Source organism: Xiphophorus hellerii, unplaced genomic scaffold (genome assembly GCF_003331165.1).
Source record: "Xiphophorus hellerii strain 12219 unplaced genomic scaffold, Xiphophorus_hellerii-4.1 PGA_scaffold_78__1_contigs__length_500000, whole genome shotgun sequence".
Lineage (NCBI taxonomy): Eukaryota > Metazoa > Chordata > Actinopteri > Cyprinodontiformes > Poeciliidae > Xiphophorus > Xiphophorus hellerii.
This window is the reverse complement of record NW_022587653.1, coordinates 128,776-144,323: the sequence shown is the minus strand read 5'-3', so window position 1 is coordinate 144,323 and position 15,548 is coordinate 128,776. Positions and strand designations below refer to the sequence as shown.

General features: G+C 36.1%; 1 protein-coding gene across 1 annotated transcript in view; it reads left to right on the top strand.

Annotated features, from left to right (window-relative positions):
• The first annotated feature begins 15,524 nt into the window (after positions 1-15,524).
• jakmip3 (Janus kinase and microtubule interacting protein 3) overlaps positions 15,525-15,548 on the top strand; it is a 15,766-nt gene continuing 15,742 nt past the window's right edge. The window contains exon 1 of the mRNA XM_032557460.1: positions 15,525-15,544. Within this exon, the coding sequence (XP_032413351.1) occupies positions 15,525-15,544 (20 nt within the window). The remainder of the gene's footprint in view (positions 15,545-15,548) is intronic.

Sequence of the window (15,548 nt, the reverse complement as noted above, 5' to 3'; positions counted from 1 at the left end):
AACTTTATATACTTGCATTAAAAAAATGTTTTAATTGTAGATATGAATTTACAACCATGTTAATATTTCCCCCTTTAGACTTTCAAGTAGTAGAGGAACTGTTCACACTGGTGCCCTGTGTGTTGAATCAGGTGTTAATGGGTTAAACAAGAAACACATGATCGATGAAACTTATCAGGCACATTCCAGTGTTTTAACCTTTTCCACTAACTGAAACCATTAAATACACATGCTTAAGAAAGAGATAATCATCTGTTCAGTAATAACTGGCCAGATTTTGGTGGTCTTACTCTTCAGACTTTGTGCTCCAAGATAAAACCGAATCCAACACCCCCCGCCCCCACTCCACACACACACAAATCTCAAGAACAGGCCAGTTTCAAAATGTTCAAATACCATGTACTTTAAATGCAAAAGCTGCAAAATAAAAGCAGAACCCCTCGCTGGTGATGATCAGTTTTAGCATAAGTGGTGTGATTCAGAGGAATCTCTTTTTCCCATTTTGCTAGTGGTGGGAGTGTAGAAACCACTGGCAGTGCAACAGATAGAGCCTCGACTTTGCTGCCTTCTCTTTCTGCCAGCTATTTTTAGTTAGGTGGTGGGGGAGGAGGAGAAAGAGGAGGAAGGGAGCAGACTTCACATTTTCCAGCCACTCCTATCAGCTCCCACATCTCGAGTGCAACAGTGACAAGGAGAGAGGAAGTGTAATTTGATTCCATACAGACACAGAGTTCATTGTTATTTCTTCCTCCCAAACAGCAGTCATAATATATGCACAGCGCATTTTCACACATCCTCATTTGTATATCCTCAGTTATTGATGTAACTAATTAATTACATCAATAACTGATAATTAATAATGGGCAACAAGAAGAAAAATAATCACTAGAAAGCAAAACAAAACCCCCCAACAATTTATAAAATCTTACATTAAATTCTTAATAGGTGCAATTAAATCAATAACGTGTCACACAGTAAAAACCTCAACGTTTTTACTTTTACATACAATAGGGCTGGAGCGGAACCTCTCCATTAAAGCTCAACAAAAGCGCTACTGTACCAAGTGCACAGGGATATGAATCATAAGATGCTATAAATGGGGTTTGGCAGTAGTTTTTTTGGAGTAGACATTAGTTGTCACCCTGATGACATAAGGAGAGGGGAAGGCAGAGAGATGTTCTGGCACACAAGAGGATAGAGGCAAGAGAGGAAAGCTGGAGGACACAGCCAGATTAAACTAATGAGAGTGAACAAGCAGAGGACAATTGGGAGGGGAGCTGCTAATTAACCCCTTGGTAAAGGGGAGCAAGGCATGCAAGTGTCCCTGTGTCTGTCAAAGTCTGATCAGAGTGAAGCTAGATGATGGGTCTTTTATAATTTAGCATTTAGCCTGATGCAGTCAACATTTCGGGACATACAGACTAAGGGAGAAAAAAATAGTCAGTTGGTCAGTGAAGCTGTTGCCCAATATTGTTCGACTTGTGCTTATCACTCCAACATGTAGTTGTACTGGAAGTTCCCAAAACGTTATGTCTACATTAACACAATTAGAACAATAAATAACTTCTTCCTCTTATTACTGGAGAGTCAGTTTAAGGATATAAGCTTTTATTCAAATAACTTACCATGAGCTACTTTACATATTTCGCTGTCAGTGTATGTGAGCAGACCATCCTGGATTACAGAGAAAGTTTGGCTTAGTAAGAGTAAGTCTAAGTTGTGTAGTTACACAATAGTATGATTCTTTGACCTTTAATTTTGTTAATTTTATCAACTTCCAGACAACCCCTTTCAACAAAATGGTGTTTATGAAGGCGCTGGAAAGATGGTGACCTTAATACTGTAATTTACACCTCCTGCATGGATACCAGTTGCCCCACCCTGTGCCTTCTTGAAGGGCTGCATCTAGTCCTGCGTGCCTGACTCTTCCCGTCAACTTTCCTTAGTGCTTCAGAATGCCAGTTGCTGGTGCAGTTAATTTGTTGCTCCTACAAACACTTTAAAACTGCAGTGGTTTCTGAAGCCAACGCAGTAGCCTGAACAAACAATCACCCATCTGCCTCCACACCTTAACACATGAACAAGGCATTTATGAGCGGCACGCTTCCTTTTCATGGGTGTTCCCTAGCTGTGTTCATCTCTCTTCCCTTTGTCAAAACACTCAGCGGATGTGGCGACAGAGCACACACACTTTACAAATACAATCACTTGGTGGTTTCTTTCACTACTACTTGACTTGCCAGCGTCCACCCCAGGGCTTGAATCAGGCTATGCAATCATTTGCGTTACAGTAACAGGTTACACTCAACATCCTGAGAGGCAGGTTCAAAGAAACCGACAAAGCAAATCAAAAAACAGTTAGAAGTGGTTTCTAGTTTCTACAGCTGGATCCCATACCTGGCTTCAGTTTGTTAGGGAAAAAATTCAGCTTAAAATGTATTACTCCACATTCTTAAGTGGAATATCTTGTTTTACATTTTGAGAAACGGCGCAGATGAGCTCATGTCATCGGGTACAATCCGATTTTAAGTTTGAATTTTCTCCTCTGCCTTCAAATACCAAAGATAAATGATGAAACTAAACTTTAGTGATTGTATAAACAAGCCAAACAAAAATGGATGTATGAAGTGAAAATTATAAAATAAAATTTTAATGTTTATGATCCAAAATTGTGTTTTTGAAATGAATATTAAGTTTGTGGCAATTAGTAATTAATCACATGATAAATTAAAATTAGCTAAATAATTTCCATTTTGCACATTTTTTTTTGAAGGGTAAGTTTGTTGACAGACTTCATAAGAATCAGAATCAGCCACTGGGAATCATAGTAATCAAAAAAAGTTTCAGTACAGCCCCGCCCCCAATAAAAGCTAAAAAATAAGACATGGGTAGAAATGTGCAGACTGCAGTCATGGGAGACATAATCCATTTTATTTATGGTTTTGTGTATGTGTGATTATTTCCATTTTGTTTGTTTCTGGCTGTGTCTTATTTTTAATTATTACACAGGTCCAATGTGGAGTGCTGTGTACATAATTAGTTTATTAGTCAATTTATTGCGTAGGAAAATTTGTTGTTGTGCAAGGCCTGGTGAATCACCTCTTTTAATTGGAAATCATCCTAATAAATAGATAATAGATTCTGCACTATATAAAGCTGTCTAGTATATAGACTTAAGTCAAACAAGAATTTTGCATAATACTTTCATTTATGGTTAAACATGCTGAATTTGGCCACTTTGCCCTAGTATATAACAAGCAATATGATGCTTTAAGTGGATATGTGCTCTCCCCCCCCCCACTCCCACTGCTCTTGTGGTCCAGTTGGTGGATGAGAGTCCATCTAAGTGCTATGGTGAAGTGATGCATGGTAAATGTAGCTGAAACACAACCAGGTCACAAAGGAGGCAGGAACAACAGGGCTGATGAGGCAGGATGAGAAGACAGAAAGGAATGCTTCTGGACATTTTTTTTAAAAGCCCCATCCAGTCTTGTTCTGCCATCTTCTACATCACACACATTCCTTCTCTCAGAGATGTCTTTCCTCCCCGGATGCAAAACAACTACAGCACAATGAAGAGGAAAGCGACTGTTGACTCCCCTAATACTAATTTGTATATTGTGCTTTTGCAGAAGCAAAAACTCTTACACGCATCAATCCTGTATATATTCAACTATCCAAGTAGCTGCTTAAAAAAAGAAAAATGGCTGAATTAAACATCGAAGGCTTTGGGGCCCATAACCCATTTTGGTCCACTGAAAGTGGAGCATAATCCTGGGGCTACAAACAAGTATGCATATGCTGGCACAATGCTGATGATGCTCCATTCAGTCTAGGTGCAGATTTAACAGGTTTTTTTTTTTAACTGAAGGATGCAATAAATTAATCAATTGGCTTTATTTACCTGCACAAATATTATGAAAATGCCAAGCAAAAGGATCTCATTAAAGTAAAATGAGTTGCATGTCTGAAAAATTGACTCTTTTAGCTAGAGATCTTTAAGCTTACAATAATACTTTTGGTAAGAGAAGAGCGTCAGAGTATTTTAGAGTTTGTGTAAGATTTTGTGGGGATGACAAGCTATGACTAAACAGATCTGAAATTAGTCAACCAAGATATTGACAATGTTGAACTTTATGCCATTTTCCAAAGAATTACAAAAAATATATATATACTGTGTGGTAGAAGGGCAGAAAGGAAATAAATTTTATAGAGAATTATAATTCCTAGTCCTGAAAGTTGTGAACAAATTCAAAATGCTCAAAACTCGATTTTAGTCCGATTTATCTTTTTGTAAAATTATATTTTGAATACTTCAATTATTTTTTTTATTTAAGAAAAAGCCAGGCAGCTAATCTATTTTATTTACTGGTAATTTAAGTCACAAATTTATGCACAAACATTTTTTTTGTTCAAATAAACTTATAAAGTATGATACAGTATGGAACCTTATAGAAGTGTTTTAAATAAACAACTGCCTTACACTGCCTTTTGCTCTACTAGGTTTGCCACAAAGATTGCTACTGTGTGGCAAACTGAATGGGAAACTAGGTAAAGCACATTGAAAAACTTAAAAGTTAAAAAGCTACTGTGTAGCTTATAAAGCATGGACAAAATAGCATGTTGAAGTACCAATGCTCAGCAAGCTACTTCAAAATAATTAGAAAAACAGTTAATTAATACTGATCTCCAACTCTTACGATCACCAGATAGAAAAATCTAAAAAAAAGTTAATGCATTTTTTTAGTAAGCATCACACATTTTAGTCACACACAAACACTTTAACATCCCATCATTACCCTCTCAATCTGCAAAGAATATTTTCAATGTAGTATTGAATTTAAACCAAGTGAGGTTTCTTCGCCCCCTCTCAAAACTCGATTCAAGTATAGGTGTTTAATATCTGACCAAATGCATCAGTAGTATCTGCTATTAGAGTGAATTAATCTGCTTTCAATTGTAAACTTTATTGTTCTTCCACATTGATGTCTTATCTTGGACCTTGAACTCTTGTACTTAGTCTTCTGTTGGCACAGTGGATAGAGTAGTTGTCTTGCAATTCAAAAGTTGTGATTCCATTCCAGCTTCCTCCTTTCACGTGTCTGTTCCCATTGGCTGGGCATGCAATGCTCATTTGCTTATTGATCTACACATCTGTGTGAATTCATAAATGGGTGAATGTGGCACCAACGTAAAGCGTTTTGAGTGGTTGACAAGACTCAATTTACTACTGTCTGTTACTTTAACAGAGCCAGTAATAACTGTTCATTTTCTGTTAAGCTGCTACTGTAAGCCCGTTATTCATTGAAGTCAGCAATCTTTCTAATCTAATGTAGCTTGGTATATAAATTTTTAGGCAGAGAGGTGTCGTGAGGTGTGAAGAGGTTTGTATCACGTTGGAGTAATTGTGATATTTAGACAATACCTGCATGAGATGGCTGAGTACATGTGCTTAGAACCGGTACGGCTGTACCTGATATTTTAAGTAATAAATTTACTGCTACACACCTACTGTCAGTTACTGTTATGCTGTGAGTCAATAACAGAATTTGACACTGATGCTAACCAATAAAAATTCATTAAATAAAAGGTCAAAATAGGGTTTAATGATTTCAACTGTATGGGGATGTTTTTTCATGAAATTTATATAAATAAAAAATTTAGAGAAAAACTATTGTCATTATTCAACCCAACGCAGCTTTTGTCAAGCTAAACACACTATTATTAAGACAGCCCATTAACGCTGATTTTTGTCTCGCAAAACCAATATTTTGCAATTTGTTTGCACATCTAATTTTCATTGAGGGGAAAAAAATGTAACAATCAGAAACACCTTTTCAAAATGCCAGATTATCAAAAATTATGTCATATCAGCCAATTCCTACACAGCACAAAAACAGTTAAGACATTTTTAACACGTTTCCACATTTATATTTTCCTCAACTCCTATTCATTTGAACTTACAATGTGATCAGACCTTCGCAAGGTAAACTTCAGAGATCAAACTGCGACAGCACGCAAGGCAGTAAACACTGCAGAGGCGCCAGTGATGTGATTGGTGCGCGCTGCCTGTTTAATGCATCAACTATAAAATCTATAAACCCATGTTTCTTTCAGGAATAATTCCGCCCCGCCAGTAAAATTCTCACAGCAGCAGAGATGCTTGCAGTGTATCTTACTAAAAAATTAATTTAATGACTTAATTTTTTATAAAAGTAAAAACAAGCAAAGCTTAGCCTGGCGGGGGAGGAAATAAAGCCATGAGGCCGGCCAGGCTTATAATACGCTGGGGGAAACTCTGTTTACCTTTAATGCCATTACTGGACGCAATAGTACCACCAGTTAGCAGGACATGCAGAATCTAAATTTTATTTATTTAATTTAAAAACATTTGAAAAATGTAAATATTGCCATTGGTGCCTTGGGCTTCCGCCTGTTGTCAAGCAAGAGATTGTGCAGGTCTTCTGATGTGGGATTCTGTTTAGTCATGAAAACTTCATATTTTTCAAGCAGATGACAACGCGCAAAGCTTTCTTACTTCGGTGAAAACACAAATCTGTTTCGACAAATGCATGGTTAGAAGGGACTAAATAATGGTGGATAAAATGACTCCAACGAAATTGGAGCCATTTTAAAATGACTCCAACTTCACACAATTTCAATGGTTAACAAAACAAAAATCTATCTAACACAGCTTCATTGTGTTTAACAGAGGCTTTCTTTGATCATTCCAAATTCATTCACAAGACATTTTACTCTAAACCGAATTCTATTTGGTTTATTTTTCAAAAGATTGTTACATATCACACACCAAGAACTTCTTCATTGTAAAAGACCTTAGTCAATTAAAAATAAACCTGCAATGTAAACATGATGCCAGTTAAAAGGTTTACACAACAATTGTCATATTTGCAGACTGACATCTTTTCAGATTGAAGTTATTTTAAGATAACAGAAATTTGCTTTCGTTCTGGCCCTGACTGACTAGTGGTAACCTCAGACTAATCAGTTTTATTAAAGTAAATATGACTACAGACATCTATTCTAGTCATTTAAGCAAAGATTGACTGTTCACAAACTCCAAGCAGCACCTTTTATATGCTGTAACTATCCTTTATATTTATGTTAACATTTAATTGTCCATATTTTGCATGTCTGGTTGCTTTCTCTGTGCATCGTTTCAGATGGGCAACATATCAATGGGACTGACGGTACAGTAAAATTGATTAGCAAAACATTCCATGATGCTGTAGGCCTTGCATTGTGAACAGCTTCCAACAGGCAAAAACAGTTACATGAAAGCCATCTGATCATTTAATTTTGATATAATAAAACCAAAATGTCACTAGAAAATTTTAGACATGAATCTAGTTTATTTTAGTAGGTATTTTTGCTCAATTCTGGATGACTCTCGATTGGAAACAACAATATATGACTTGTGCTTGGATTCACTGCATAACTGCTCTTTTTAAATGAAAGTCAGCTAGACAAAAAAAGAAAAACTCAGGCTAGCCTAAAGCTAAATGCATGACTTTATTTAAAACAGAAAAAAACACTTCTTTGAATGCATTAACAAACATACCCCTCCCATTTTTATCCCCAAGCCTGCTAGATAGGAACACGAGTGTGTGAAGAGTCACATGACAGCAGCCCCACTCTTTTGCCCAAATGAGTGTGGCCTGCAATGCTTTAAAGAGGAAGAAAACTCACTTGCACCATTATCCTTGTTATCCTGGGATTCAAGTTTGGTCGCATTTTCCTTGTGGCAGTCAAATGCAAGGGCTTGAATGTAAATAGACAGCGAGACAGTAACCATTCAAACCAGAATGGGCACTGAAGTGTACATGCAAAGTACTGCCAGGACTAGTGATGAGCCTACAACAGGGTTACAGTATCTGAGCGGTGACAAGGTTGTATTTGGGTCTCTAAGCAGCTCTGGTGCCAGCTACTTTGACTATTCAAAACAGAGGCCTTGGCTTTCTGGCAAGTGGTGACAAGCAACACATAACAGAAGCTACAGTAAAACTACACACAAATCAAGATAGAGGGACTTGTTTTGACAGAATTTCTGCTAAAAGTTTTAATCTTTGGATGAGTTCATTTTCAAAGCAGCAGATTCAGAATCACTAGTTATACATTACTGTAAATAGTACATATTTTAAAGGGAGACCAACCAATGGCTCTTTCACCTAGAAAACAAGATTAAAGGCATTTGACCCTCTGTCAAGACGGGATTCAAACCATTTCTGACAAAAGGCAGCTTAAATACTTTTGGCTATATTTTGTTCTAAGATATTAATTTATTCTAGACATGCAGAATCTGTGGTGGTGGGGTGCACATATAGGATTGACAGAATCTCTTTTGCAGCACAAAAATGAAATGACTTGTTGATGCAGCAATACAATTGTTAAAAAGAGAAAACAAAAACAAAATGAAACCATAGGACGACGATACCGTGTTTGCTGCAGTATTCATCTTTGTGGACCTGCAACATTCCTAATCATGCCTGATTCACTCAAGTTATGTCTTTCATGTAATCATTCCGGTTTTCAACACCGATTTAAAGGCAGGTACAGTCTGAAACAAAGAGATTTCATGGTGTACGATACTACCCACAATCCTTCGCGACAAGGAAGTAAACTGGACTGAAATAAATGTTTATATTTTTTTCCCCCCAAACTCGCAGCTCTGACAAGAAACATCCTTTCACTTGTTAGAACAAGTGAGGCTTGTATGTTAAGTTTGAGGCTTTTTTCATTTAGATTTAAACTAAGTAATGTAAAGTAGCAACAGCAGACCAGCAAAACTCAATTTTAGGCAAGGAGGCCCAAAACCAAAGAGGCCCAAAACCGAGGCTCCAACAGGTGAGAAAAAACAGCAAAGTACCTTAAATGCACCAAAGTTTACATGTATAGAAGTCAAAGTGGTGTGCTCAGTGCATTGGAGACAAAGTCCAACTTATCAAGATTTACAACTTGAATTTAAGTTAGTTTAAACGTACTGCAAACTACAAGACCTTGCTCATTTTTGGTAATTGTTTTTGTAAAAAGAATATTTGAGGTCAGTTGTAAGAACAGTGAGAATCCCATTTATTGTTCAGGTTCAACATCTGTTGCTGCAATAAGACAGATTATATTTGCACTTGATTACCAAAAACTTGCATGGATAGTTTGTTCTCAACCAGTAGGGCCCAGGCCTCGACAAGAGATGGCTGCCTATGTTGCCCTTTGGGAAAAAATTATTAATCTACCTACGTACAAAACAGCAAATTATAAAACAACAAATGGTGAGCAACCTACTTTTGTCGTCTACATTTCCATTAAATTTAATTTCATAAATCCAGCGCAAATTGTGAAGTTGCACTAAGAATTTGTTTTTTATGGTGCAACTACATAGTGACTCTGGTCTAACCAATGATTAGAAATCATTGATGAAATCAAGTTCGACAGATTCTAGACATTTCAAAATGAATGAACCAAAAAAAAATTACTGCAAGGATATGGCATTTTATTAAAAAGTGCTTGTTTCGTGCTTTTCTACCATAAAATGACATCTATTTCCAGAGAGTTTTCCTATAAACACTTTCTAAATAAAAAAAACAACCCAAAAAAACCTGCCAAGTGTTGTGACAAAATAAAAGTAAAAAAAAAAAAAGCCTAGATTTTAACAACCTGCCCAGAACTGTTTTTTTTTCCAGCCCAACATGTTCAAAAGAATTGAACCCTGCCCAATCTGGCAACATTGAATCCTGTCCAGACATAGCTAAAACCTAGTCGGATATAGCGTCAACACAATATCAACATGTACTATTCTCAAATTGCCAAATATTGTTTGGCATGGAATAATCATTAGCTAATATATTCCAAGAGTTAACTAGCATTTTGCAAGCTAATGTAATATTTAGCCAGCAGATGTAATTTCCATTACCAGACACAAATACCATTGCCCAAAATACTAAAGGTCACAAGATTGTAGCGGACAAGGAGAGGAAAGAAGAAAATGTGCATATCGCCACTGATAGTCATAGCAATATTTACCAATATTAACAAGGGTGCAAGATTTTCTAACATTGTGCAGCTTTACTGTGATGCACTCAAAGGAAGGTTCTCCTCAGACTGCTTTTAGTATAGGCAATGGACAGCTGTGACTGAATTGGTCAAGCAGTCTGAACCTGATCAGACCTGGGACACATAGAAGGAAATTTTGAGAATACCCCTCAGGCAGGAAGTTACCTAGATGGCTTTTGGTAAAAAAAAAAAACAAAAAAAAAACAAAAACAAAACAAACCCCTAAACAGACCACTGGGTGAAGTAAATGCATCTTTTTGCATGTGAAGTGGAAAACAAATAATTGATCACTCAGGACCGATTTCAACGCCATGTTGTTCATTGTTGTTATGCTGGTTACAATTGCGAAGTCCAGACCTGAACAGGGCCTCTGCCCCAATGCTCATCCTAGCCATTTATGATTGTACCATCTGTACAAGCAAGAGAGACCAGAAATGCTGCCAAGTGCAAAGGTCATTTATTATTCTCTACCAGAGATATAACATTTTGAACTGCTAGTGTTTAAAAATAAATCCCAGCACATTGGCTTCATCATGTCTAATTGGAGGATGACAAAGGCCAGCTTTTCTAAAGGACAGAATCCCACGGTGTTCTTAAAACACAAACTGCTAGTTTTTCCCTTTCTATTAGTTTTACTTAAATTCTGCCTTTTACTATAACAATTGCATAATTGTATTTAAATATACACCGTTTGGCTTATCCTTGGTAATAAACACATTTTAACATCTTAGAACATTTGTTTATATTATAAAGATCAGCATAGTATTAAGTTAGTGCAACATAAAAAAAACATACGTAACACTTCCTGGCAACTTGTTTGATCTATTGTAGCAATAGAAACTATTCTAGTCATGAATTATAAATTAGTTATGTTCCTGATAGAGAAATCAAACAAAATTAAATCACTAAGCTAATTTTTGGGAATTCAAAAAACTCACTTTAATTACAAACTTCTGGAAATAAAATACTAGCACAAGGGAAACCAACGCACAGTGGGCATAATGCAAATACTTAGCAAGACAATATACCATAATACTATGAGTAAAAGTTCTAATAACCATATGCTTTGGGAATGTTTGTACTCTACTGCTTCAGGTTAACAGCAAACATAAGCTGCATATCCTCTGGTCCAAAAGTCAGATTTCCCACTCGCAAAATCAGAAAATTTTTCGAACTCCTACTTCACAGCTCCTCGCATCAACAATAGCAAGCTGCGGTGGAAATACGTTTACTTTACAACACTTGCATGCATCTGAAATCACTGCTACATGTAGAGCCTGAAACTTGAAACTGACTAAATTAAAAGTGGTGTTTACATGTGGAAAGTATAGCTTAAAATATACTTTATTTGTAAGAATACAAACAATGGCTACTTGCGTGTCACCATTTTGGAATCCAACTTCAACTATTTTAACTGGAATGCAGTCAATTGGGTGTGATGTCATTCACAGCTCCGAGGTAAATGGTATTTATCCAGAAACCTATAAGCTTATATCGATTTAATTTTCTTTAAACAACAAAATTTTAACAAAAACTTTTTCTTCTGGCTGCCAGCTGCCATTTTGACAATGGAAAAAAGGTTATGGCCAAAGTTTGAACACCTTACGACTTCTTTGCCTAAAGAACCTTTTCTTTCTGCATTGGCGTCAGCAAATACACAACCGGCAAATTATAATTAGTGTAAGTGTATTTCAGTCCTGGTTTTAAAGTGAAAAATATTCCTTGGTATGACTGAAAGCTAGATTCCATGTCAGCATTTAATTAAAAATACTTGAACTTAAAAAGGCTATAAAAAGAAGGTGATTACAGAAGAAAGAAATACAGTCATTTGGCTAAATCTCCAAGGGGTGAAATGTCACCATTACAAAAGTTAAGAGAATTTGCTTTAAACATTCTTTCAACATTTTTATTTTTATTTGAAGCTGGATGAGGTGGACAACAAACCATCACCTGTTACAACAGCAAATAATTCACGAGAATTGATGCATCACCTACAAGTTGGAGCTGGAATATGAACATACTCAACTAACACTGAGCATCACAGTCGTTAAATGGATAATACTCACAGTTCAGTGAAAGTATTTCCAATAAAAATCATCAAAACTGTGCCAGTCCATTTTTGGCAAATTAGAAAGTTCTTGGATTTGAATAGACATTTTGAATAGCAAATAAAAAATTTGCTTTACAATAATGCTGCCAATGAAGCAGAAATTTCAAATATTTTTTGTTTTATTAGGCATGGGCATGTAACAAAGTCACCTGTGCCATTCTTTGGAATAAACCTACACCCAACAATAAAAACAAATCAGTAATGGTTGCATATGCTGACCTTATTCGGAATATGACAATGTTTTGGCCATAATTTCGTTCAGGAAGTTCAGTTCAACTGTATCATTCGTGTTTTTACATGATACAATATATCTAAACATTAGTGTTGTATTACATGCATTTGATATTTGAGCTCCTCTGCAAATCTTAATTATGTTCTTTAACACTAAAGTTCTTAAACACGACAGCTAGCTTGTCCTGTGTCTTTTTAGCAATTATTACAAACTGCATAAATGCTAAAAAAAATTCAAAGACATGCTCATCAATAATAGAATTAGAACATGTCATTTAAATTAATTTCATTTAACTACAACCAATATAGTTCTGTGGCAAAAGAAAGATCAGCAGCTGAGGTATCTTTTGTTACTGTAGTACGTCAGGAAATATCTGCTGGTAACTGTAGTTTTGGTGAAGCAACTTTTCTAACCAGAAGCTAACCAAAATGGTATCAGCAAGGAAGAAAACAATGTGCAATATTCATTTTTGGAAAATTATGTTTCAGTATCAAATGTAATTAGCACATACTAAACTAAAATCATGTTAGTAAAGTCTAAGAGTTTGTATGTTTAGAATGAAGAAAAATGTCTTATTGACTAGCTATGGTTGTAGATAGCTCTGTCAATAAGTACAACAATTTTATTTAAAAAAGGTAAAATATTCTTTTACAGAAAATGTTTTCATTGTTAAGATCTTGGAGAACATACTTTCACTTTTACCATCATGGGATGGAGTGACTATGGAGTCACATCAGGTGTGAGATGATTAAAAGATTGTTCTCTTTTAATGAACAAGCAAGGGCCACTTCAAAGAAGCATGAAATGTTTGAGGGATTTTTTAAAACCCGGTTTTAAACCAGTTTGTTTATTATATCTCTGACATAAAATTAACACACGACAACTGTGAGGCAGCTTTGAAATGGGAATTTAAGTGCAGCACTTCAATTGACTTGATATCCATTCTTATAAAAGGGTAAACATCACATGCACTATGTCTTTTTTATGCACAGCTGTTCCTATATAAAAACCACAAGAAAAAAATGGAAAGTGACCAATTTTTGAATGACAGGATATGAAGATTAGTAAGCAAGTTTACCTCCAATGTCTAGGAATAAACATTTTCAAACGTGAATGCATGTATAAAGAAAAATTAAAAAAACATGATAATCTGGGAAGGAGGTGGTGACAGTGAGCTTGGTTTTAAACAGAGACAGAAGTTTCAAAACATACCTTAAATACATTACACTATTTTCAGTGTTAATAGTGCAAAATGACAATATGTGTAATTAAAACACCTACATATGTGTGAAATAGTTAGTGTTTAAATCATTAGCTGATAGTGCAATTTTTTTTTAACCTTTAATAGTAGACAATTAAAATGAGCACCATGTGAGCGAGAAGAGAAAATCAGCACTATTACAGAAAAAGCCACATAATCCTGATGGGTAAAAGTCAGAAAATAAGAATGTAATCCCTTAACATCCTGCAATCTGCAGATTAAAAAATAAAACAGACAAGCTGATGATCCTTACTGTAAAAAAAAAAAAAAGGTTGTCTAATCTGGTTATAATCACATGGTCATAAACCTGTGACACTTATGGCAAAAACTAGGCATGTTTTTTCCTTTTAAAGAATGGTAAACTCAGAGCCCCAACACAGCACAGATGCAGAGCAGATGTACTTAGTGTTGATCTGTGGGTTACTTTCAGGTCACACTAACCAATTTGAACTGAACAGACCAAACATTCACAACAGGTTCTATTACCAGATGTTATAGAACAGATCAACATGTTAATATAATATTCAATAAGCACATGTAATAATACAACTAGAACAGAAACCATATTTAACATGACACAGTATAATTAGGGATTTAAGATTAAGCAGGAAAACAGTAAATTTAACATGGATATCTGTTGAAATATGTCATTTTAACCTACATGCGTGATAGCAAAACTTTGAGATTAAGAAAAGGGTCAATTTGATATCAATGTATATTAGCAGGTGAGAAAATAGAAATAGGTGGAACATTTTTTTTCCCTTAAAAGCAAAACTCAGCAAGTTTAACAGTGATTTGATACATTTTCCCTCCCCTTAAATTCACAGTACAGTCAAAGAACAATTGATTGCATGGATATATAGTCATATGCAAGTCTAAATGAATAAAATATCGGTTAAAATCTTTAATTAATGGGCATTTAGAATACTAATATCTATTTTAGTTACAAGTTTTCATTCAATTCTTATTCAGTCAAGATGTGACTGAACAAGAATTCTTCGCTTATGCTATCATATATCAGTCGTATGCATGATAGGATAATCCAGCGGCAGAAAAAAAAAACGAAAAAAAAAATATTAAATACACATTTTGTACGTTTATCTAATACGAAAAAAATCAGACGCCTGTAGCACGCCAAGCCTGAATCCATCCGCTGCTCGGCAGCTGCCTCTCTCTGTCTGAGAAAAAGCGGTGATGAAAAAGGCTTTGAACGCCATCTTGTTCATTGCAGCTGCTTGGGCCCTGAATACAGGAACCCATTCATTCGAGGAGGCGGAGGGAGGGGGCACACTGGCAAAATGAATTCATCTTTGTGAACCAGTAAATGCGACTAGTTTACTCTTTGGAGTAAACTAGCCATTTCCCAAACAACTAGTAATCCACTGTAGGCAAGGGATATTCTTTGGGTGGATCCGGTCACCGGTAAATAACTTGGTAAAAGCGGCAAGCTCAGTGCATTTTTTTTTCCCTCGGCGCTCAGCGTGGCTTCCTGTGACAACTCGATGTTAAGCCCACTTTCGAAACACCCGACTCTGAACTTAAACATTCAGTGCTGTTTGTTCGGTCTAAAACCCTGATGATGCCCGCCTCTGAGACGTCTGAGACTCCATGCTACATCGTGGTGCCCATTCTTAAGGCTAGGTCTTAAAGCGGGCTGGGGCTGCGCGGCCCAACGGGGGCATGATTACCGTAGCTGCTAACAACCTGACCTGCTACAAACCCGTGATCAAGATAAACAGATTGACAAAATCCAATTAGACAATCTTGTTTCCCATCATTTAAAGAAGTTCAGATTAAGGTCGAATAGTACGTTGGCGAACTTAAAACTGCTCTCAAAAACACACAAAAGTAAAATGGCTATCGTCTCCAACAGGTCA